This window comes from Malaya genurostris, chromosome 1, assembly GCF_030247185.1.
Source record: "Malaya genurostris strain Urasoe2022 chromosome 1, Malgen_1.1, whole genome shotgun sequence".
Lineage (NCBI taxonomy): Eukaryota > Metazoa > Arthropoda > Insecta > Diptera > Culicidae > Malaya > Malaya genurostris.
Window position 1 is genome coordinate 39,137,159 of NC_080570.1, and position 22,957 is coordinate 39,160,115.

Consider the following 22,957-nt stretch of genomic DNA (forward strand, 5'->3'; position numbering starts at 1 on the left):
GCGTAAAAAAAACACGTTCCCACTTGTCACCGTACTTACCTTCAGCCTTAGAACGACAGTATCCATTTCCTCATCGCAATACTCTTTCCGGGGTGACGTCGGTGAACTGGGTAAACTCTTCGGTTGACTTTCGGAGCTGCTACCGCCACTACTAACACCGTCTCGATTTTTTGCCGTTCTGCTTTGAACTATGCTCCATTCACGCAACAACGGTGCGGACATTTCGAAACACGAACTAAACAAATCACCGGAACTGTACGTTGTTACTGCCGGATTCGGCCCTAGGATCTTTTTAACTCCCTTCAATTGTGACAGGGCAGCGAACGGATTTGCTTTCAGTGGACCACCCTGATCGGTTTTGGATCGTGGTTTGTACTGCGGATCCTTCAGCAGCATCGTTTCGGCCACCTTCCGCAGTGTTTGGTTCGAATAGGTAGGCGACTCGGGGATAACGGATTCCGCTAGCTTGCTGCTACCGGATGTTCGCTGGTGCATGTGATACCGTGCCTTATCGCTGGGAGTGGTGTGAGGTGGAAAAACGATGACGTTCTCCGATAGGGATCTTCTGTGGTGCATTGGATTATCTGCGTCGCGATCCCCGTTCAAACTGTTTTCACGGCTGAGAATCTCCTTGCCGGCAGGGCTCGGTTCGCCAGTCGCCAGATCAATTGAATTCCGTTTTCCGACCCCGGCCGTCAAGGCGACCGATGCGGTTCCGTTGCATGAGTTACTAACGCTAGAGTTATTACTGCTATTATGTACAGAAGGGAACGAGGTCAATGTTGATGTTGGTTGTGTTGCCGCCGAAGAACAGCTGCCATTGCTGGGCGAATGGGAAGAAGGAGCGGTACTCGGGTTAGTGCCATTGCTTATACTATGCCTGTGGTGAGGATGTTGCTGCTGCTGATGATGACTGTAGCTGTCCTCACACACGTCCGACAGCAACGTGCATTTCTTGATGCACTCGGTAAATGTGGGGCGACTCTTTGGATCATACTGCAAACAAACATTGTTAAACATAAGATGGCAATTTATTTCTGAAACATGTCAATTTGACTTACGGTACAACAATAGAAAGCCAGTCTTAGAAACGCCGGTGGCGTGTCGTTCGGGGCCAAATCGGCGAACGTAATATAGTCCAGCCCAAACGAATCAGTCCTTGGCATTATGTCAGGATCAGCCTCGATCTGCAAAATGGAATCGTCATTTTTGTGTTGTGTGGATTTGACCCCCACCCCTCCTCGCACAACTCACCCGAGCGATCAGCTCACAGAGGATGATCCCGTAGGAAAACACGTCACTGGTCTGATCGTACCATTGCCCTTTCAAGCACTCGGGGCTCATCCAGTAGGGTGACCCTACCGTGTCCAGTCGTGGTTTACCACTATAATGAGACAAAAAAAACCGTTAAAGGACGTTCCGAATCAAGCACACGGTTCCAAAGACTCACCACTTCCGCGGGATATTGGCTGCCAGTCCAAAATCACCGACCACAGCGTCGAACATTCCGTCCGCTGTCCGCTTTACAAGTACGTTCTAGAAAAAAAAGAATACCGATCAGTACGATGGAATTTGGTAATCGATTCGTCCGCGCTCACCTTGCTCGTCAGATCCCGATGGAAAATGCCAACGTCGTGAACGTACTGCATCCCCCGGGCTATTCCGAGGGCAAGGCGTATCTTCAACAGTGGCGAAAGATATACGGCGCTGTTGGCAATCAGCTGCTCCAGCGAACCATCCTCGATGTATTCGGTGAGGGCGTGCAATTGGCCTTCCTGCACGCAGACGCCCATGAACCTGTAACAGGAAAGCAAAGGTAAATTTGAAGAGTTAGTTGGGCGAATCAATGTTTTGACTGAAATAAGCTGTTTCAAGTATCATTGACTGTTGGCTAGGATTCGTAGGGTAACCATCTCGGATGCATTCTTCGCCCGGACACATAAATACGTACAGCTCTGGAAATATTTCATGAACGCGTGAAATAGTTCTCAGACTGAAGAACGTATGTCTGTTCATTGTGTAAAATCAATTATTGGAGATACTACAAACTTTTAGATCGAAGATGGCGTCGAAAGAAGAGCAAGTGCGAAAAGTATCCCGCACGGCCTTTTGGCTACCAGACGGCTACCAGCCTTGATTCAGTGACGGTTGTCAAATACAATTTGACAAAACGAAGTCGCCTGTATCTAAGTTAGCCGAGCGTTTTCATCTTCTCACCTTCGCTGAAAATGTCAAAGATTTCAATGTGGAAAAATCCTGGTGGATACGTTTGTATCGTTTGAGTTATATTTTTTTCCAGCTGGCAGCGTTTAGTCATCTATCTGGCAGCCATGCGTATGCGGGTAATTGTGTGCGGTCGTTATGAAAATCCGGATCTGTCAGTAATGTCGTTTTCGCTTGATGCCAAAACTAACCCAGTTCTCACCCTAACTGCTGTCAAACCGTTTGTTTGAGCCTAGTTTCAACGTTGTTGAACTGAAAATCGAGTCAGTTTCGAACCTGATTTATGTATTATTTGCTTCCGCCGTTTTCCGATAGGTGGCTGTACCGGCTGAGGCTGGTCAAAATACATAGATGATAATGCCTTAAAGTGAGTGTGTACAGTGCCTAACGAATTGTCATTGCCGTTTCAGTGACAGTTGTTCTTGTTTTCGTATTATTCACGCTCGAAAAAGGCCGGTTTATGTGCCCAATTCTCGCCATTTGCGGGAAGTTTTACTTTTCTGTTACAATTCGCAAAAAATGCAGCTGAAGCGCATCGAATGCTATCAGAAACTTACGGTGATTCTGCTCTGAATAAAAGAACATGTCGGGAGTGGTGATTAAACGTTTTAAAAATGGTGATTTCGATGTCGAAGACAAACTTGGTGGAGGAAAAGAAAAAACCTTCAAAGATGAACAACTAGAAGCGTTGCTTGATGAAGATTCGTGCCAAACCCAAGAAGAGCTTGCCGAATCGTTGGGAGTGAGTTAGCAAGCCATTTCAAAACGTCTCAAGGCTCTGGGCATGATTCAGAAAGAAGGAAACTGGGTGCCGTACGAGTTGAAACCGAGGGACATCGAGCGCCGTCTATTTGTATGTTAGCAACTGCTTCAAAGACAAAATCGTAAGGGGTTTTCACATCGAATCGTAACCGGTGATAAAAAGTGGGTTCGATACGATAATCCTAAACGCAGAAAATCATGGGGAAAGCCCGGGCATGCTACTTCGTCGAAGGCAAAACCGTGATTTATTACGAGCTCTTAAAACCGGATGAAACCATTACAGGAGATCGCTACCGAACGCAACTGATACGCCTTAGTCGCACGCTAAAAAAAAACGGTCACAATATCAAGAGCGATATGACAAAGTCATCCTCCAACACGACAATGCTCGGCCTCACGTCGCAAAAGTAGTCAAAAAGTACCTGGAAACGCTGAAATGGGAAGTCTTGGCCCACCCGTTGTATTCCCCAGATGTTGCCCCTTCTGACTTTCACCTATTCCGTTCGATGGCATTCGGCCTGGCAGATCAACATTTTCAATCCTTCGAAGAGTTGGAAAAATGGATTGCTTCATGGATAGCGTCAAAAGAGGACTGCTTTTTTCGAGCCGGAATTAGAAAATTGCCGGAAAGATGGGAGAAAGTTGTCGCTGTCGACGGACAATACTTTGAATAATACATCTATAAGCACTTTTTCGCAATGAAGCTTTTAATTTTGGAAAAAAACGGCGGAAGCCAAGTTGTACACCTGATAGGTTTGCTCAAACCCCCGTTGCTAGGTGCGAACCCAACACAGTTTCGTGAAAAGTGTTTGTTTGATAAAACTACCCTGAGACAGTTTCAGTTTTCTCAAGCGAAAACGTTATAAGAAAACTTGCAAAACAGCTTGGTTTTTATTGCAAGCAATGTCCACATAGATCTTAAATCTTTCGATACACGTTTTACAACAGCCAGGAAGACTGGGAGTGGAACAAAAACAGATATCACCAGAAGAACGGAAGGTGAAGTGAATATTGCAGAAGAGACCAGATCTTTCGGTTCGTACTGTGACCAGAAAAATAAAAATGCCTTCAACTTCGTACATACTTCCAACCACCGGCAATGTATGAAGCCATTCAAGGTGAATGCGACGGCTAAAACCCGGGCGCACAAGTTGTTTCTCGAATATTTGACGAAGTTTCTCTGCGTGAGAACGAACGATACAGCAGCTTTCCGGGTTGTCTTTTTACATTACCATGCACCGGGAACGGTGTAGAGGACCATGTTAGGACGATTAAAAAAAACAAATTTTCTAAAAAATGTTTGGTTCGGCAGGCAACATGTAACTGTGGTCAAGCAAGTCAAAGCTTCGTAACTACCGGAACGAAATATACCGTAACGGGTGCCTAAAAAGCGATTGTTACCATTCCGACGCAGCCGTGACACTCTCTAGCTATTATGGCCTGTTTTGGAATCTTGTCACTACGCCAAAGATGTTTTAGGATGGTATGAAGCGAATGGAGTCCATATTGTACCGAATGAGGCGAATCCACCTAACTGCCCGAAGTAGCGACCTATTCTACCAGCCTAATTAAGTACACTGAGGTTTTTTTACGCGGGTGATACGTACCGTGTAAAAAAACCGCGCAAAAATAACCGCGTAACTTCGGAAATTCACGTAAAAAAGCCGCGTAACTTCGGAAATCTGCGTTAAAAAAACCTCAAAACTAAAGAATTTTTTTGTGATGCGAAATATCTTAGAAATGCATGAAACGTCCAGATCTGGTGTAATATCAAAAATAAATTTTTTTGTGAAAATCGAATTTGGGACATAGAAAAATTTTGAGACTTCCAAAATCGACATTTTTTTTGCCGAATGTCTTAGAAATGCAAGAAACGGTGAGATCTGGTGTAATATGTACATATTTTTTAAATCGAAAAATTGACAAAAAATATAAATTCGGGATAACACCAGATCTCGAAGTTTCATGCATTTCTAAGGCAAAACAAGAAAACCGCGTAACTTCGGAAATTTGAGCAAAAAAAAGCCGCGTAACTTTGGAAATCGGCCTAAAAAACGCATAACTTCGGTAATCCGCGTAAAAAAGCCGCGTAAAAAGAGAACTGTAACCCCGTGTAACTTTTAATAGTTCTAAGATCATTATTAATGATATTATGGTACCACGTACCCAAAAAATTGGATTTTCGTTTTGAAACACCCTCGAACATTACCATGCGTTTTCGTTAATTTTATTTTGTAGAAGTATTATATTTATAACACTAGTCTTTTGATTCGGTGCGTCGTTATAATCATTCGAAATTTTCAATCAAACGAATCTCAATCCAATCCACCTTTGTTTAACGTATTTCTTTTTACGAATCAAATCCCATAACTAAAACTTTTTTTTACAAACCTACTTGGTAAAAAGTGTTTTTTGCATGAGATGAAAACGATTTCCGGGTAATTCAGAAAAACTACTGCAATATGGATATTTCTGGAACGGGTTTGAAGAGTAGATTATGGAAAACGATGTTTGAGGTCGTCCCAAATCCAAGATGACGACTTCCGGTTTATTGATATTCCTTGAAAACTCTTATAATTGGGATACTTTTGGAACGGAATTTATGATTAGATGCACAAAAACACTGTTTGAGGTTGTTCTGAAATCCAAGATGGCGACTTCCGGTTCATCGATATTTCTTGAAAACCCTTAAAAATGGGTAATTTCGAAAGGGGATTAATGAACAGATGCCGGAAAACTATTGTAAGGGTTATCAAGGAATATCAATGAACCGGAAGTCGTCATCTTGGATTTCGGAATGACCCCAAACATTGTGTTCTGGCACGTACTCATCAAATCCGTTCCCAAAATACACACATTTTAAGGGTTTTCACAGAATTTCCAATCGACCCCAAACATCGTTTTTCGGTAGCTACACATCAAAACCGTTCCAAAACTACCCATATTGTAAGGGTTTTCAAGGAATGTAAAAAACCGGAAGTCGCCATCTTGGATTTCGGCATGACCCCAAACATATTTATATAGTAAGCTAAGTAATATTTATATAGTGCTTAAAATTGTCAAGCATTCTCACTGACAGAATCCAATCCGACAATCCCATATTCGCTTTTTTACTGTCCCATTCGTAAATGACCGCATCCAAAACAAACGAAGAGACATGAAGTATTTTCGTTTCTCATTCAAACAGAAAATAGAGTAATTGCCAACATCACCCGTTCCTCTATAACAAGACGAAACCAAAGTAACGTCTGCAGAGTGAATCAGGATAATTTCAATTCTCATTCTTTCATCGATACATTGAAAATCTGTGACGTTTGGTTATAAATAGTGTTTAAAATATGACAAATCGAGATAATTACACCCCAAAACCTCTTAGGAAATTAAAACGACTACAAATTCGAACACCAAAAGGTAAAAATTACTTTGAATATCGTTTTCTGTCATTATCGATTCTTAAAGCTTTGGTTGAATATCGTCATTGTGCAGTATTCGGTTTTCACTGCCAACCGAAAATGACTAAAAGGGCAAATGAAAGAACGAACAACTACTGTTCCGCTTTTGTCGTTGACTGGACATGAATCTTGTTCTCATAATTTTCAAGCGTAGCTGAGAGTGACATTTAAAATGAAAATGACTTTTATTAGCTCTGATTGTAAGTGTTTTCGCGGAATATCAATTAACCAAAAGTTGTCATCTTGGATTTCAGAACGACCTCAACCGTTGTTTCTCGGTACCTACACATCCAATCCGTTTCGAAAGTACTCATATTTTTTTTCCAACGATTATTAAATATGACAGACTGCCTTAGCTCGAAGATGCCGAGGACAAAAATAGCCATATTGTAAATGTTTTCAAGGAATACAAAACCAAACGGAAGTCACCATCTTGGATTTCGGCATGACCCCATATCTCAAGTAGCGTAAACTTTTTTCTACGAATTAACTCGATTTACGAACACCCGTTTAGTTCATAAATGGAGGTTTCGGTGTAACTTTGCTCCGAACAACGTAAAAAAAGGTTTTAACTAGAATTGCACCTCTCTCTCATATATGTTGCACGCAATCGAATTGAGTTTCTTTGGTGTTTTGTACGTGCACAAATTTTAAAAAATAAACCAAGGATCCATTTACAAGCAACCGACAAAAAACAAACAGCCAATCTTCGTACGTTACAGGCGATTTTAAAGAATCAAACTGTTCTGACACAGCCGAACGTATGAAGGAATAGACTATATTAAACCCATACGAAACACATGGTCGTAATTTCGAATACACGGTAAAAGTTTACCTACGAAAACTACTTGATCTAGTAGGTAGAAGCATGAAACGAACACACCGTAGTTAATGGAAGCGATTTTTTTATCCCGTGAGAAATTGCACACTACGAAGCAGTTCATGGATAGAAGAAACTGATTAATTCTAGTGTAATGGTTGCTATTCGAACAAAATAATGACATCAATTCAACGCTTTCTACCGTCAAAACCTAATCATAAATGGCAACGTACAAGGAAACCTAAAAACGAGTAGAGCAATTAAATCGAGCGATTCGATTTCAATGATTACATCAATCAGATCATGGAGTTTCATCAGCTAATGAAAATTTGTCTCATCACAACCGTTAGAAGGAAGTCTCCTAAATTCCACTCGAACTGAAATCGATTAGTTGAATAATTGATAAACGACAAAACACGATTCCCAATACGATGACGAGGGGCGACCCGTCAGTTATGGCGATTCGAGGGTACGATGGATCAAGACGCAAATGAAGTCTGGTGCTGATTATTGACCAGCTCATCCCCCGTTTCCCTTACATTCCAATAACGCAGATTGCCCAGGATGGACAAAGCGCTCAGACTGAGAACACTCAATAGTGTAGCGGTCGGGATAAACGAATTAAAACTGAGTTAATATCGATTATCGTTCATTTAGCCACTGGATGATAATTCTCTTATTTGTGCGCCCTCTGTAGGTTACATTTTTTGGTTTTGAAGGTGGAATGAGTGCGAATATTTCGTATGTGTAATTAGTGTTCTCAGGAATCCTCAGGAATCATTGATTAGTACTAACACCAAACAAACTTTAAAGAAGATAAATTGAGGAATTTATATAGATGTTAGTTCACTTTTTGGTTTTCGATCATCTTACAATTTATTGGATCTCCGAATGAAACTAGTTTTAGTATCCAAATGTCAAATATCTTAAATAACAAGCACTGAACGAAATATGAAGGGAAGAGGTTGAGCTACCAAGGGATTCGAAGTTATTTTTGCAAATGTGTTTTGTATGATACTTTCAGTCAAATCAAACTGAATACTTGTAAAAAAAGAACCTTTGGACTATCGCAATAAAGATTAAAGTAAGTCAGTTTTAAATCAACTTAGTATTATTAATTACAACAGTAAGCCGAACCCTTTCACGTGCTATTTATTTAGTTTACCATCACAGATGAGCTGTAACTCGCAAATCAATTCGTTCCCTATTATTTTGCATATCTTAGGGTAGCGCTTCGCCGTGGTCAAGTCGAAGCGAGACAACTCACTGCTTCCTCTTGCTTTGTCGCTGAAATTTCACTCTAAATTGCAAATTTCTCCAATACTAACCCGATTCACGCAAAATCAAAAACATACGATTGTAGGTAAATGATTTTACTATGCATTTGGCGAAAAATGTTAGTTAGAAAGCTTTTCTTTCGCGAGATTTCGTGCGAGTTTTGTTAAACCTTTTGTTTTCTTTTTTCCATTTCTCGCTATAAACAACTCGCATATGTAGGGATGTGCTACGTTTTCAACAAAGCGTCAAAGCTAGTAGCGATGAAAATCATTACTGATTTCTGGTTCTACTGAAACATGAATAGAAATTATTTTACAAAGTAGTAACACTTACTTACATTTTCTACTCATCTTTATTCAACGTTTACACAGAGAGAACGGACAACGAAAACAAAAGAAATGTTGTTAGCGTCTACCGCATGTGGCATTTTTCACACCCCAATGCATGCGTTGACATTGTGTGCGTGCGAAAGAATAAGGAAAAACTCATTTATTTTTAAAACTCGCACGAAATCTTTCGATAAAAACGTTTATCAGGCACAGTTTATATACGAATCGATAGAAAAATTAATTATCTAGAATCGTATGTTCTTGGAATTTCCGTTTTCTTTACCGTTTTCTCACAATTTTGGGTAAATTGCGTAAAACCCCGGGATAGGCAGCGAACTCCCGTGACCACGGCGAAGCGCTACCTTAAAGACAATAGCTGAAAGTAAAACGTGAAATATCAAAGATGAGAATTCGAAGGTCCAGGATCCAAATTCAAAATTACGAAGTCAAAAGTCCAAAATATAAAGTAAAAATCCGAAAACCAAGTTTTTAAGTCCACAGTCAAAGGTAAAAGTTTATATGTAAAATAAACGGAAATCAAAAAACAAAAGTCGAAAATGAATAGTCAAAAGTTAATGAACAATATTTAGAAGTCCGAGGTCAAAAAATAAGTCAAATGTCCAAAGCTCAATTACCAGAACCAAAATCGAAAGTCAATTGTTAAAAGTCAACAGGTAAAATCGGAAAATAAAAAACGAAAAGTTATAAATCAAAAGTCTTGTTCAAAGCAGTAAGTAAAAGTTAGCACTCAAAAACCATAAGGAAATCAAAAACCTCTTCATAATTCACCTAGTGGTGTGTGTGACAGTGCTTTACTCTGGTCATTCAAATAGTCTCATTAAAACATAGTTTTTTTTTCATTAGGATCATTTCTGACAGGAATTTAGGCGGATTTTTTATACGAATTCCAAAGATTTTTAGCAATAATACATTTGAAATCGATCATACGTCACTTCCAAAAAAGAGAACGATTTGTCGGTTACGTCACTTATACAGGGTCCGGCACTCGAAGTGTAACCAATTAAAAAGGCCATAAATTCAGTTTGGAAAATTACTTTTACTTAATTCAAAGTACAAAATGTGTAAAAATAATACAAAATTCAGAATCAATTCACTTTTGCTCGATATGACCACCTTTTGCCTTGACTTGATGACTTGAGAGAGCGAAGGAGTTGCTTCGTTTTGCCGAAAGCGGTCAATTTCCGAACATTGTATTTTCTGACGAGAAAATTTTTCCAATTGAGCAATTCGTAAACTCTCAAAACGATAGGGTTTACTTGATCGACCCTTCATACGAGAATTTGAGTCATCGATTGGCCACCAGGAGGCAGCACCCGCAACAGATAATGGTTTGGGCCGGTGTAACCGCAGATGGGCGCTCTCCAATCGTTTTCATCGAGCCTGGCGTCAAGGTAAATGCGACATATTATCGGGAAAGTATTCTGGAGGTTGCTTTGAAGCCGTGGGCAGACAAACATCTCGGTGGCAGACCATGGACGTTTCAGCAGGACTCGGCACCGTCTCACAAAGCTCGAGTGAACCAAGAATGGCTGAAAAACAACGTTCCGAACTTCATCACGTCCACACAATGGCTCTCGAATTCACCAGATGCGAATCCAATGGATTATTCTCTTTGGGCCATTTTGGAGAGCAAAGTCCGAACTAAAAGATACACCAGTCTCGAGGCACTGAAAAAAGTTATTGTCCGCGAGTGGGCCTAAATACCTGCAAGTCATTCGGCAACTTGCGATTCGTTTTTTGACCGTCTCAAGGCCATAGTCAAGGCAAAAGGTGGTCATATCGAGCAAAAGTGAATTGATTCTGAATTTTGTATTATTTTTACACATTTTGCACTTTGAATTAAGTAAAAGTAATTATCCAAACTGAATTTATGGCCTTTTTAATTGGTTACACTTCGAGTGCCGGACCCTGTACGATTATGTCTTCCGAACCGGAAGTGTCTGCCATATGATCTTGGGAACTTGAGCCACAACCCTATATTAATCTCAAATTAGTCCAAACTGGTAAGGATCAGCTCATCCATTTTGGAGAAAATTGAAAGAAAAAAGTTAGTTTTGTCGGTTACGCCACTCTTACCATTATAGTTAAGAAATTAGCGAAATTGATCATCGATCTTGATCCCCCATAACTCAAAAGTAGTTCTCGAAAATAAAACCCAATTTTGTAGAAATCCCCTAGAAATAGAGCGAAAAAAAAACGATTTGTCGATTACGTCACTTCTAAGATTATATCCCCGGAATCGAAAGTTCAGACAGCCTGTTGGATCCCAAAAATGTCGTAAGCTACGAACTGCCTCCGTGTCTTCAGTCGGCCATTTCATCTAACCCTAAATTGTTTTAAGCGGGAATCGGAAAAGAAGAGGTCAGGCACAAGTCGGTATTTTTTCATCACGATAAAGTTCGGCCGGCCACAAGTTGCAGTTTAGGTGAAGTATTGGGGAGCGTTTTCCCGTTTTGAACCCTTGACATGGCACTAACAATAATTTGTTCGATTAGTTGTTGAGCTCAAAATATGAATAATTTGATGTTGGTACGGTATTCATAAATAGCCAAAAAAAAAAAACGAAAAAAAATTTGTAGTTTCGGACGGGGGTAAATTTACGATGAATATATTTATTCATCTAGTGTTGAAGCAAAAATTGAGGTTTTGAATTGTACGATTGCTTTCTGACACTATTGTTTGCACCAGAATAAATTCGAGAAAAAAATATGGTAACATCTTCAGGATCAAACAACTACAATTCTTGCCCAAAAACTATGCGATTCCATGAATTCATTGAAAAATTTTTTGGTATTTTTAGTTCGGCTGAAATTTTGTACATGCATTGCTCAAGACCAAAATTGACAACTTGCATCATCAGTACCATTTTGACTCTAGCCTATTTTTTTAGAAAATCGTAGGCAAAGATTCCTTCCGAATTCTCAAAACTATTGCCCAGGATCGATTGATCCAATTGTTTTATAATTATTGGGACTAAGAGGAAATAGTATACACGGTATATCCTTGTAGTTTATTAACCCAAGGGATTGTTCGAGCCATTGATGTGGAACAAGACAACCAAAATTTCTAATGATCGACATTTTCAGTCGAACAGTTCAATCAATCGTCACTGGACATTTGTCAATGTTCAAAGCCATTCGATTTATCTTACACCACTTTGAAAAAAAAATTAAATTGGTGTTGAAGAAAAACGGCATCCTCGTTGCTTCCAACTATTTGGAATAGCTTGAAATTATCAGCAAAGAATAAGCGTGGACAGTACAAAGAAAGATTCACATCGTTGAAGTACAGGAGGAAGATCAGAGGTCCAAGACCTTGCCTGGCGGAATCCCAGATGGAGCGATACACTCTTTGAATATAACAGTTCGGCTGAAAAGTTCGTATCGTTTTATAGAAACACACATTTTTTTGCCAAAATTCGTTTTTATTATTCAACATAATTGCCATCAGAGGCGATACAGCGATTATAGCGATCTTCCAACTTTTCGATACCATTTTTGTAGTACGATTTGTCCTTTGCCTCAAAATAGGCCTCAGTTTCAGCGATTACCTCTTCATTGCTTCTAATTTTTTTACCAGCGAGCATTCTCTTGAGGTCTGAGAGCAGGAAAAAGTCACTGGGGGCCAAATCTGGAGAATACGGTGGATGAGGAAGCAATTCGAAGCCCAATTCGTTCAATTTCAGCATGGTTTTCATCGACTTGTGACACGGTGCATTGTCTTGATGAAACAAAACATTTTTCTTCTTCAATTAAGTTTGTTTTTTTGAAATTTCGTCTTTCAAACGCTCTAATAACGCTATATAATAGTCACTGTTGATGGTTTTTCCCTTTTCAAGGTAGTCGATGAAAATTATACCATGCGAATCCCACAATACAGACGCCATAACCTAACCTTACCGGCCGATTGTTGAGTCTTTCCACGCTTTGGGTTCGGTTCATCGCGTGCAGTCCACTCAGCTGACTGTCGATTGGACTCCGGAGTGAAGTGGTGGAGCCATGTTTGGTCCATTGTTATATATCGACGAAAAAAATCGGTTTCATTTCGATATAACAGCTCCAAACACTGCTCAGAATCATCAATCCGTTGTTGTTTTTGATCGATTGTGAGCTCACGCGGCACCCATTTTGCACAAGCTTTCTCATATCCAAATATTCGTGAATAATATGTCCAACACGTTCCTTTGATATCTTTAGGGTGTCAGCTATCTCGATCAACTTCACTTTACGGTCATTGAAAATCATTTTGTGGATTTTTTTCACGTTTTTATCGGTTTTGGACGTCCACTGCGTTCATCGTCTTCGGTGCTCATATGACCAGTACGAAATTTTGCAAACCACTTACGAATTGTTGCTTCGCCCGGTGCAGAGTCTGGATAACACTCATCAAGCCATTTTTTGGTATCGGCGGCACATTTTTTCATCAAAAAGTAGTGTTTCATCAACACACGAAATTCCTTTTTTTCCATTTTTTCACAATAACAAAAGTAGCTTCACTCAAAATGCAATATCTCACAAACTAATAATCAGACAGCTGTCAAATTTATACACGTATTTTTTGAAGGTTGGTACTAACTGAAAATGATTTATATTGATTGATAATTGGTGATAATTGAGGTATGAATAAATCCAACGCAGCATGTTAGAGCCGAAGTCCAATCTGTCCAATCTAGCGACTATAATGGCGTGGTTAATTTAGTCAAAGGCAGTGGAAAGGTCTGTGTAGATTACGTCAGTTTGTAAACGTCATGAAGGATAAGAGATTGCTAGTCGCTTGCTTGCATTGATGGGTAAATGAATCAAATGAAATTATCAAAAACGCATTAGATATCGATCTTTTTCGATCTAAACGGGGTTCTAAATGCTTGGCATCTTTCGTGGAATAACCAGAAAAATGATCGGAAAGTACAAGTTCTTCATAATAAACTGATTTCTAACCAGTTTTATTTCAAAATAGTCCAACTAGTTCATCTTCTATAAGAAATCCTTCCAGAATTGATTTGGATCTAGCAGAATAATGTGAAATTTCGTAGTGAATGGACTACTCAAACAGACTTTGATTGAGATCATCTACCAATAATATTCAGGATTTCCAATAAAGCAATGATGAATTCAATTAGTTCTGTAATCTCCCACCTTAGAACTAATCGTCTAGGATGAGAGCGGGTCATTTCGCCGAATGCCATTTCGCCTGAAAGTCATTTCGCCGAAAGGGTCATTTTTTAGATGCAAAAATATCTTTTTGTTTTTATACCTCCGCATGTAGCGCAGCCACATAACCGAAGCCAAGATGGCTCGGCGGCACAAAGCCGTCGAGGCGACGCCAGCTGAGTTGGCCGCCGACCCGCCGTCGAAAGCGGCGGTCTCTTGCATACAAACCTGTAACCGCCTCGTTTGCCCGGTCTACTCAAAGCTGGGTTTCTTTGCTGCAGTTAGGTCCGAACGACCGGTTGCGAGGTCGGATAGCATACGAACAAAACGATGTGGCGAAGCCGCATTAGATATTTTTCCATCTGCACTCAGTTATCAGAAAATTCCACAAACAATTTCACACCAATAAAGTCAACAAGTTGTTTCGGGAATTCCGTTCAAACCTACAAAAATTATTCAAGTCTCTGGATCATATCAGAATTACGATTGTAGGTCAACAAAACGGGAGTGAACATAATCATTTTTTATTTGTCTTTTTTTATCAATTCCAATTACGATATTAAGACTAATGAAGAATTACCCTTTCGGCGAAATGGCTTTCGGCGAAATGACCCTGATCCGTCTAGGATACAGATCTTATACCGGAAGCGATGTGAACCGTGCAATTGTTTTGGGAAATTCGGCTGATTTCGATATAGCAATCGATTGTTCAAATCATTACATGATTTAAGTTAGGAGTCTATCAATTCCAAAAGCCCAAACTAAATTTGATTCTCTTATCATCAATTGCTTTTTCGTCGGCATCAATATCAACATTCTTGTGATTCTACTATGAAATCCATAGTTGAGTACATTCAAAAGAAAATTAAGCATAGATTCACTGAACAAATCCAACCATATTCAGAAAAAAAAATCTACGATTCTTTTCAGCTCTCAAAGAAGGAAATTAAATACTCCCTGCATACGGTGGATATAATTTTGTGAGCCCCGTTGAAATCAAAATCGTCGAGACATGGGGTATTGGCCCAATTTCCAATGGATTGTTCAACATTTAACATTTTTGCTAAACTTCTCACTCAAATGCAAAATTGGGTGTTGCCTCCAACTTTTCACATGTTGAATAAAAATAAATCATGATACTGAAAATTGTTACTCATACTTGAGTTAGTAATATTTTTCCCGGTTTTGTACTACAATTCCCGGCTTCTTCTCCACTTTTTCCCGATTTTACCGGCCGTTTGCCATCCTGAAATATTATATATGATAGTATGATTGATATGAGAAAGGCATCATTACACCACTAGGTGGATTAAAACAGGTTTTTTTCAGTTAATACTAACCTTTAAAATTCCTTAATATTCTATTCATTAGTTTATGAGTTATTTTGCTAAGAATGACTCTACGTTCATTATTTTCAGAACAATGGATCAAAAACAATTACGTGTTTTGATTTTACACTGTTTCTTGATGGGAGAAATAACAGATCGGCTGAAAAGTTCGTATCGTTTCTATGAGAAGGCGCCACTAGAATTAAATCCATACCAGTTAGTACCAACCTTCAAAAGATACGTGTATATTTAGAAGCAATGAAGTGGTGATCGCTGAAACTGAGGCCTATTTTGAGGCAAAGGACAAATCGTACTACAAAAATGGTATCGAAAAGTTGGAAGATCGATATAATCGCTGTATCGCCTCTGATGGCAATTATGTTGAATAATAAAAACGAATTTTGGCAAAAAAATGTGTGTTTCTATAAAACGATACGAACTTTTCAGCCGAACTGTTACCCTTCAAGCGAAGCAATGACTTGAAAAGTGGAGACACATCAGTAACAACAATAAAACGTTGGTTTACTGACTTCAAACGTGGTCGTAGAGACCCAAAAACCAGAACGTGTTGATGATTCTGAGCAGTGTTTGGCCATGTTTAAACGTAACAAACCGAAATTTTTGCGCGAATATGTGACAATGGATGAAACATGGATTCATCACTTCAAACCGGAATCAAAACGATCGTCATCTGAATGAACAGCAACTGGTGAATCTCGTTCAAAGCGTTGTCCCGAAAGCACAACAATCGGCTGGAAAGGTTCTGGCTTCGGTATTTTGGGATGTGCGTGGTGTAATATTGATCGAATATCTTGAGAAAGGAAATACAATTACCAGTGAATATTATACAGAGTTGTTAGAGCGTTTGAAGGCTGAAATTGCGAAAAAAAACGACCGCATATGGCAAAGAAAAAAATTTTGTTTTATCAAAACAACGCACCGTGTCACAAGTCAATCAAAAGAATGGCAAAACTACATGAATTTAAGTTCGAATTGCTCCCACATCCACCGTATTCGCCAGTTTTGGCTCCCAGCTACTACTGGCTGTTCTCAGATCTGAAAAAAATGCTCGCCGGTTAGAAATTTCACCCGAGTAAAGAGGTTATCGGTGAAACTGAGGCCTATTTTGAAGCAAAACATAAATCGTTCTACAAAAGTGATATTGTAATGTTAGAGTGGCGCAGGAATGATTGCGTTGCTCTTGATGGTGATTACTGATGAAAAACGACACAAGGTCTCCAAGAATGAATTCAGGGATCAGTTGATTACATCGATTAGCATAATTTCCAATGATGATAATTTTGCTTTCTGAAATGTAAATGAATCATAGGCGGTCTTTCGGTAAATGAATCATAGGCGACCCCTTTAGAAGCCTTACGTATCAATTCTATTCGTCATCGTATGTTTGGCATGAAAATACAACTCAACGGCAATATTGGTTCAACTTAAAGATCCACATCGAACACATGCTAGAAACAATACACTTCAAAAAACAATTGCATTGCAAATGATTAAATGTTGATCCCATACAAAAACAAGTAGTTATTTATTCAGGGCAAAGAAATTGGTCCATTCGCCGTACTCACTTTCAACCGATATCTTCGTTAACCGCCAACACTTCTCTCGAACGAGAAGCTATTAAAGCGAGTATAGTGGGCCGGTGTGAATAACAAAGAATTTCATTCATAGGCAAACTCTATTTGAGTTTTTCCAGCCGCCACCGCCGCCGCCATCGCCACCGCCACCATCGGTAAGGGCGGCTCGGGGTATCCGATGCTGCTCAAGTATCTGTCTGCTGCCTGGAGAAGTATGCAAACGAGGGCCAATTACGGGTAGCACGATAATAGATGGAGGCCAACCACCACCAGACAGCGAACTGGCAAATAACACGCGTGAAACCGCCAGTACACTAATTTAGACACCTGTACAAAGTGCGATGTGGTTGGCCTATAAACGGATGATGATCCAGACATGTTTGTTTGCCAATTCAGCCGATCTGCGATCCATTGGTATGACCATTTCTAGGTCAGTTTAACCGGTATCTTTACGATGGGTGAAATCAGCCGAAATCCGCAAACTGTTTATCTTTATTTGGCAGATTATTTTTGGATCGATTTGTTCCGGATGCGGAAATTCTATTCTACTTGAATAGTCATTGGATCCGTCCTGACCGTACTTGTAGATCGTAGCGAGTGATTATTAGTTTTCGAATTGGGAATGAATTTATGAATGGATTAGAAATAGGTTTTGGGTTCTCACGCTTTCGCAACTAAATACGTTTGATCAGACGATTTGGATTGGATCCAATTAGAAACTGAATATTTTTGACCAACAGATAAACCAACTGCTTGTGGAATTTTTCAAAACAAGAATCAATAATTTATTTTATCACTTTTTCGTGCACGTTTCTCGAGGGCTATTGTGTGTTTTTCGAATCCCCCTCAAAGTTGATGGTCTTTGTTATAAGCTCATAAGCAATTTAATTGTTCGACAAAAAAATAATCGCCGGCATCAAGCCTTAAAGAGGTAACTAAACGGGAAACGTTACCCTGTACGTAACTAATGAACAATGGCGCTCTCCCGTGGTGTTCCTCTACCTTCCGCACGGTTCTCACATTGCTTGCGATGGTGGCCGGCCATTCACGACACCAAGTGGTCAGCCGGAGAGCTGTGGGTGTGGGAGGTAATTGAAAGATAGGAGAAAATAATGTGCCATGCATACGATATGCATTGGATAATGCCTTAAGTGACGCTAGGCTTTACTCTATGGCGTAATACCCGTGTGAACCGGTAGGACTTTCTTCCCTACTTCTAACCACGTTACCCACAAACAAACTGGAGTCGATTTGCGTTTTCTGCTTTTCTGATCTCTGACCACATTTCAAGTGCCGATTGCTGACTGCGTCTCGGTTGCGTACGACCCTTCCAATTGGTAGTGCAATTCGATAGCCATTATTGGTTGAAGATTGTGATGTTGACAACGGTCAGACATCGATGACAGAAGTAGGCCTTCTATCCGTCATAGTAGTGACAAAGTTTCTCCTCTTTCGTGCACTGAAAATCGAATTTACTTTTTTTGAGGAGAAATCGCTTATTGTCGAGCTTTTCTATGAGGTAAATTTTAGGTAAATAATTAAATAATTTTTAAAACATTATTCACTCAAACTTTGACTTAATCGGAAAAAATAGGTAGCGAGCATTGTCCAGCGAAAATAAAGTATACACGAAAATTAACTGTTAATATAACCTAAGTTGATGTGGCATCAATCGGTGTGATCTCAAGTGAGTTTACGCCAACAAGCAGGAAGAACTTTTTTCTTCAAGTTTCATCTTCGACTCGATAGTGCATAACTGTTGAACTGTTATGCCACCCAGCCAGTAAGTCGAAGTTTGCCTACGATCGGCACGTCAGTAAGGACGAAAAAGTTTCAACTCAAGTAGAGTTTGAGCTGTACGTTTGCTTGGCGGTTGTGCGTTGAACTGCTTGGTGGTATAACAGTTCAACATAAACTGCTAATGTACTGATGAGTCGAAGACGAATCGTAAAAATAAGATTGAACATAAGCCAAAAGAGACTGGTATAGCGGCTCGGGATGTGTCGGAGATAAATTGATAGTGAAATAGAATGTGCTGTCATTACTACTGTATGTACTTGAATCGCTGGAGTTTTATAAGTTATATGAACCAATTTTAATTGGTCAAATCGAGCCTGTTTTCGGGTCCTTGAACAAAATTGAACTAAAGAAACGGATTATGACGAGAATTGGTGTAAAATGGTCCAGTGATATCATTCTATTTGCATGCAGTTGATTTGCTTCAGGATTGTAATATTACATTTATTAACATATACATATAATTTTTGTGTCTGCATCAATGTAAAATTCAGCTAAACTAACTATGAAGTTCATGATCTTTACGAACTTTGAATTGTAAATTTAAGTAAATTACGACGCACCTTTTATGTGTATCTATAAAGACGCAAATATACAAGTGTGTATAATTGGCACAAATAGCCATCAGTAGAACATATTTTTCCAAAAAATAGGGGAAGGTGTTCGATTGCCGGCACCAACCGTTGACAGAAAGCAGATAGCGTCATTCCGACAAATGTCATGTCTGTGTAATAGCAGCACGTTCTTTTTGTGCCGAATACCGGAGCAAACACACGCTTGTACTTTTTGCTACGTTCAAAACAAATTTTAATTGCGCGAAAATCAACACAAAAGTTTTTTCTGACTTTTTTTACAGCATCATAAATTGAAGAGCCTCAATCGGAAGGTGAGTGGATTGGATATTTATGAGGTGAAATCGATCTATTTCATGGTTTAATACCGGATACTATCAAAATTTTCGCAACCGAAGATTTTTTTTCTCATTTTCAAAATGTCTACCAATTTCGGTTACCGGCACCCCATTTTTTTCGACAAATCGTGAAAAATTGTCAGTAACATGCCGGCTGCTGTCGAAATGAAGTAAGCCAAAGTTTTGGCCAAACATCTAGCTGCTCATACATCAGATGCTCCGGCTAAGACCGGCCAAATCAACAACAAAGGCGTTACTATTCGAATCATCGACCGAGAGAGCCAAGGCGAAGTAACCATCAGACAATGAAGACTTTATTCCAAAACGCTTCCAAAAAGAAAAAAAAAACCTGTGTTTTCTTTGAATAACTGCAGTCTGTACTTATATTTTTCCATTTTGAGTGAAATTTCTTGGGGTGCCGGTAACCGAACTGTTTTTTTTTTAATTGACCAAAATTTATCGCTTTACTAAATTGATAATTTTCAAACAAATGAATCAATTTTCAAAATCAGTTTCATAATCAGTTGTTAGCTAGGGACTTTAGCTTTCTATTCATTTATAGACGTCCGCATAATGTGCACTAAGTCAGAAGTTATGAGCTTAAAATAAAAGGGTGCCAGTAATCGAACACTCTCCCCTATGTAAAAAGATGATATTACAAGGGGAGGACGCTTAGAACAATGTGCCAATCACACATTAACACGATGCCTTGGTGCATTTATCAATATTGGCACTTTCGTTTTCATACAGTTGCACATTTGCGGCACACAAAGGGCTCAGTTTTGACAAGTATCTGTTTCATGGGGCACAGCATGACACACTAAAACTCACAGTATATCACGTGTTATTTTAGAGGCACAATATAGTTTGTGTTAAGCGACTCTCCCCTTGGATATTAGGTAAAACAAGATAGAGTTATTTGGTATCATTTTGGTTAACAGCAATCCGTTCATTGTAGTTATTCACATGTCAGCAAAATCTTTTGGTTAAACGCATTCATTTTCGCCTTTCCCTATATTTTTCAGAGTTTTGCAGCCAGGCTTCGACGGAAAGTAAGTGTATTTGGTGGATTTGGCACTATGCCACTACACGACGGATGTGTTATAGTGGTATAAAGCGAATGAATGAACCACAAAACACTCTGGAACTGCACGTGCTTAATCCACCTGAATGAACCCCAAAACACTTTGTAACTTGCACGTGTTTAATACACCTAGCAGTGAGATGATACCTTTTATATCAATCCACATGTGTTTTTTGCATGAATATTCTTCGGTGTTTCAGTTGTCATGACATTCTTTTAATGACAGTCGTTTTAAGCGGCAAATTGAGATTTTTATCACTCATTACTCTGTAATGTCGAAACTGCAAATCGGATCGAATTTGAATCTAAAAGTGTGACAACCGATTGAACATTTCATGATATGCGGAAGTAAGTTCCACTTTCGAGTTTACGGTTATTTAAGGTACTTCCAGAGCCGGTATTCAGGAACCAGCATAACCCAAACCGATTCGTATGGCCATATAACGAATAAATTGCAATAGTTTTGAGTCCAACTTTAAAGCTTTTCGGGATTGTCATCTTCTATATCAGATAAATTCACCTCAGCAGCTGTATAGTTTACATTTGTTTCAAAATATTTGAAAATCAGTGTAGACATTCTTGAGAAATCGTAGTGCGAACTAAATTCAAATGGAAAACTGATTACCACTAAAACTGAAATAAGTTTATTTGGTTATCGACTATCCAAATATGCAAACCTGATTAGCCTGATTAATTTATGTGAAATGGACATTTTTATACTAATCACCTTGTATCCAATAAACCGGAAGTTGGATCTGACTGAAAAGCAGGATATTTTATAGGATCTCAAAACTTTTCATTTGAATCTTAGATGATTATTAGATTTCATTTGAATCTTAGATCGATTCAGCCATCTATGAGAAAATTTAGTTACACAATTTTAATTTCGTTTCACATGTCAGTTCCGGAACCAGAGGTCGGAACCAAACATAATTCAGGAACCTTGTTTGGGAGCATATGAATCTGAGTTTGTAGAAAACGTTTAAGGAGTGTATCGAAAAGTAGTTAGCAACATTGATTATTGAATAAAAAAGCGAAAAAAACATATTTTGACATCAGTTTTCGATATATTGTAGAAAAATTACATTTTTATGCATTTCACTGATTATATTGAAGAAAATCCTAGTTTCTGTGAAACGCTCGCACTTTGGACTTGACATTCTTCATTAAATTCTGCACATTTACTTTTGTGACTTTCCTGGTAGCAACTGTCCAGTTTTTTTGAACTTCTGCATGTTTTCGGACACTGTACCTTCTTTCCGAAAGTGCCGCTTGACAATTGCCCAATACCTTTCAATTGGCCGAAGATCCGGGCAGTTTCAGGAATCAGGAATCAGAACAAATTGGCTCAAATGGCACGTTCCCCTTGATATTTGGAGATTTGTGCCTTGCCATCAATTTGTTTTTAGCATCATTTTCCCGATATATAAGAGGGAAGGATTGAAAGGAAATGGTAAGGGTTGAACTAGGAGGATGGGAAAAATTGACGACACAAAAACACATAAAAGCAGAAGTAAATTCTGCACCCCTAAGGGATGCTGAACAATCTGCTGAGGATCACATTTAGTGGAAGCAGAAGGAAATTCTGAACCTCTACGAGGTCCCGAACAGTCTGCTGTTAATAAAACCTCCAACCCCCGAGAGGATTTAGAGATCTTACAAAAGCGACACCATTCTGCACTCCCGGAAGAATGCAGAACGACTCGCAGTATGTACGAGCAGAAGTAAATGCGGTACCCCCCAGAGGATGCCAAACAATCTGCCAAACCCTATTTAAGGTGAATACAGAAGGGATTCATTCACTCCAGGAAGAACGATGAACCCTTCTGACTATAGCTCCTTACCACATTGGGTGAGAAACGAGAGAATATCCTTCAATTTTAGCTCCGCATACACAGACTCAACCATGTATGGAGAACCAAAAACCCGGATACGTAGCTGCGTCAATCCGGGACAGTTACATATCAGATGATATGAAGTACCATAATCGCATTCACACAAATCACACGAATAATACTCAGCACGTTGAATAGTAGCCATGTGATAATTGAGTTTGCAATGTCCAGTCAGAGCTCTGACCAGAATACTTCAATGATACTTGGAGAAATGCAGTAGACACTTTGACATTTTCAGATTTAAATCTGGTAGAAATGCTTTTGTCTGAGCGCAAGTTTGCAAGCTGCGCCAGTAGCTGGCATGTTTGGATGC

The 22,957-nt window shown here is 39.3% G+C and overlaps 1 protein-coding gene across 2 annotated transcripts in view; it reads right to left on the bottom strand.

Annotated features, from left to right (window-relative positions):
* The window catches only part of LOC131437731 (uncharacterized), a 277,133-nt gene that overhangs the window by 10,805 nt on the left and 243,371 nt on the right, over positions 1-22,957 (bottom strand). For both annotated transcript variants that reach the window (XM_058607265.1, XM_058607272.1), the window contains exons 4-8: positions 1,599-1,797; positions 1,451-1,536; positions 1,255-1,384; positions 1,062-1,187; positions 40-996 (exon numbers count right to left, since the gene is read on the bottom strand). In XM_058607265.1, coding sequence (XP_058463248.1) covers positions 40-996; positions 1,062-1,187; positions 1,255-1,384; positions 1,451-1,536; positions 1,599-1,797 — 1,498 coding nt within the window. The remainder of the gene's footprint in view (positions 1-39; positions 997-1,061; positions 1,188-1,254; positions 1,385-1,450; positions 1,537-1,598; positions 1,798-22,957) is intronic.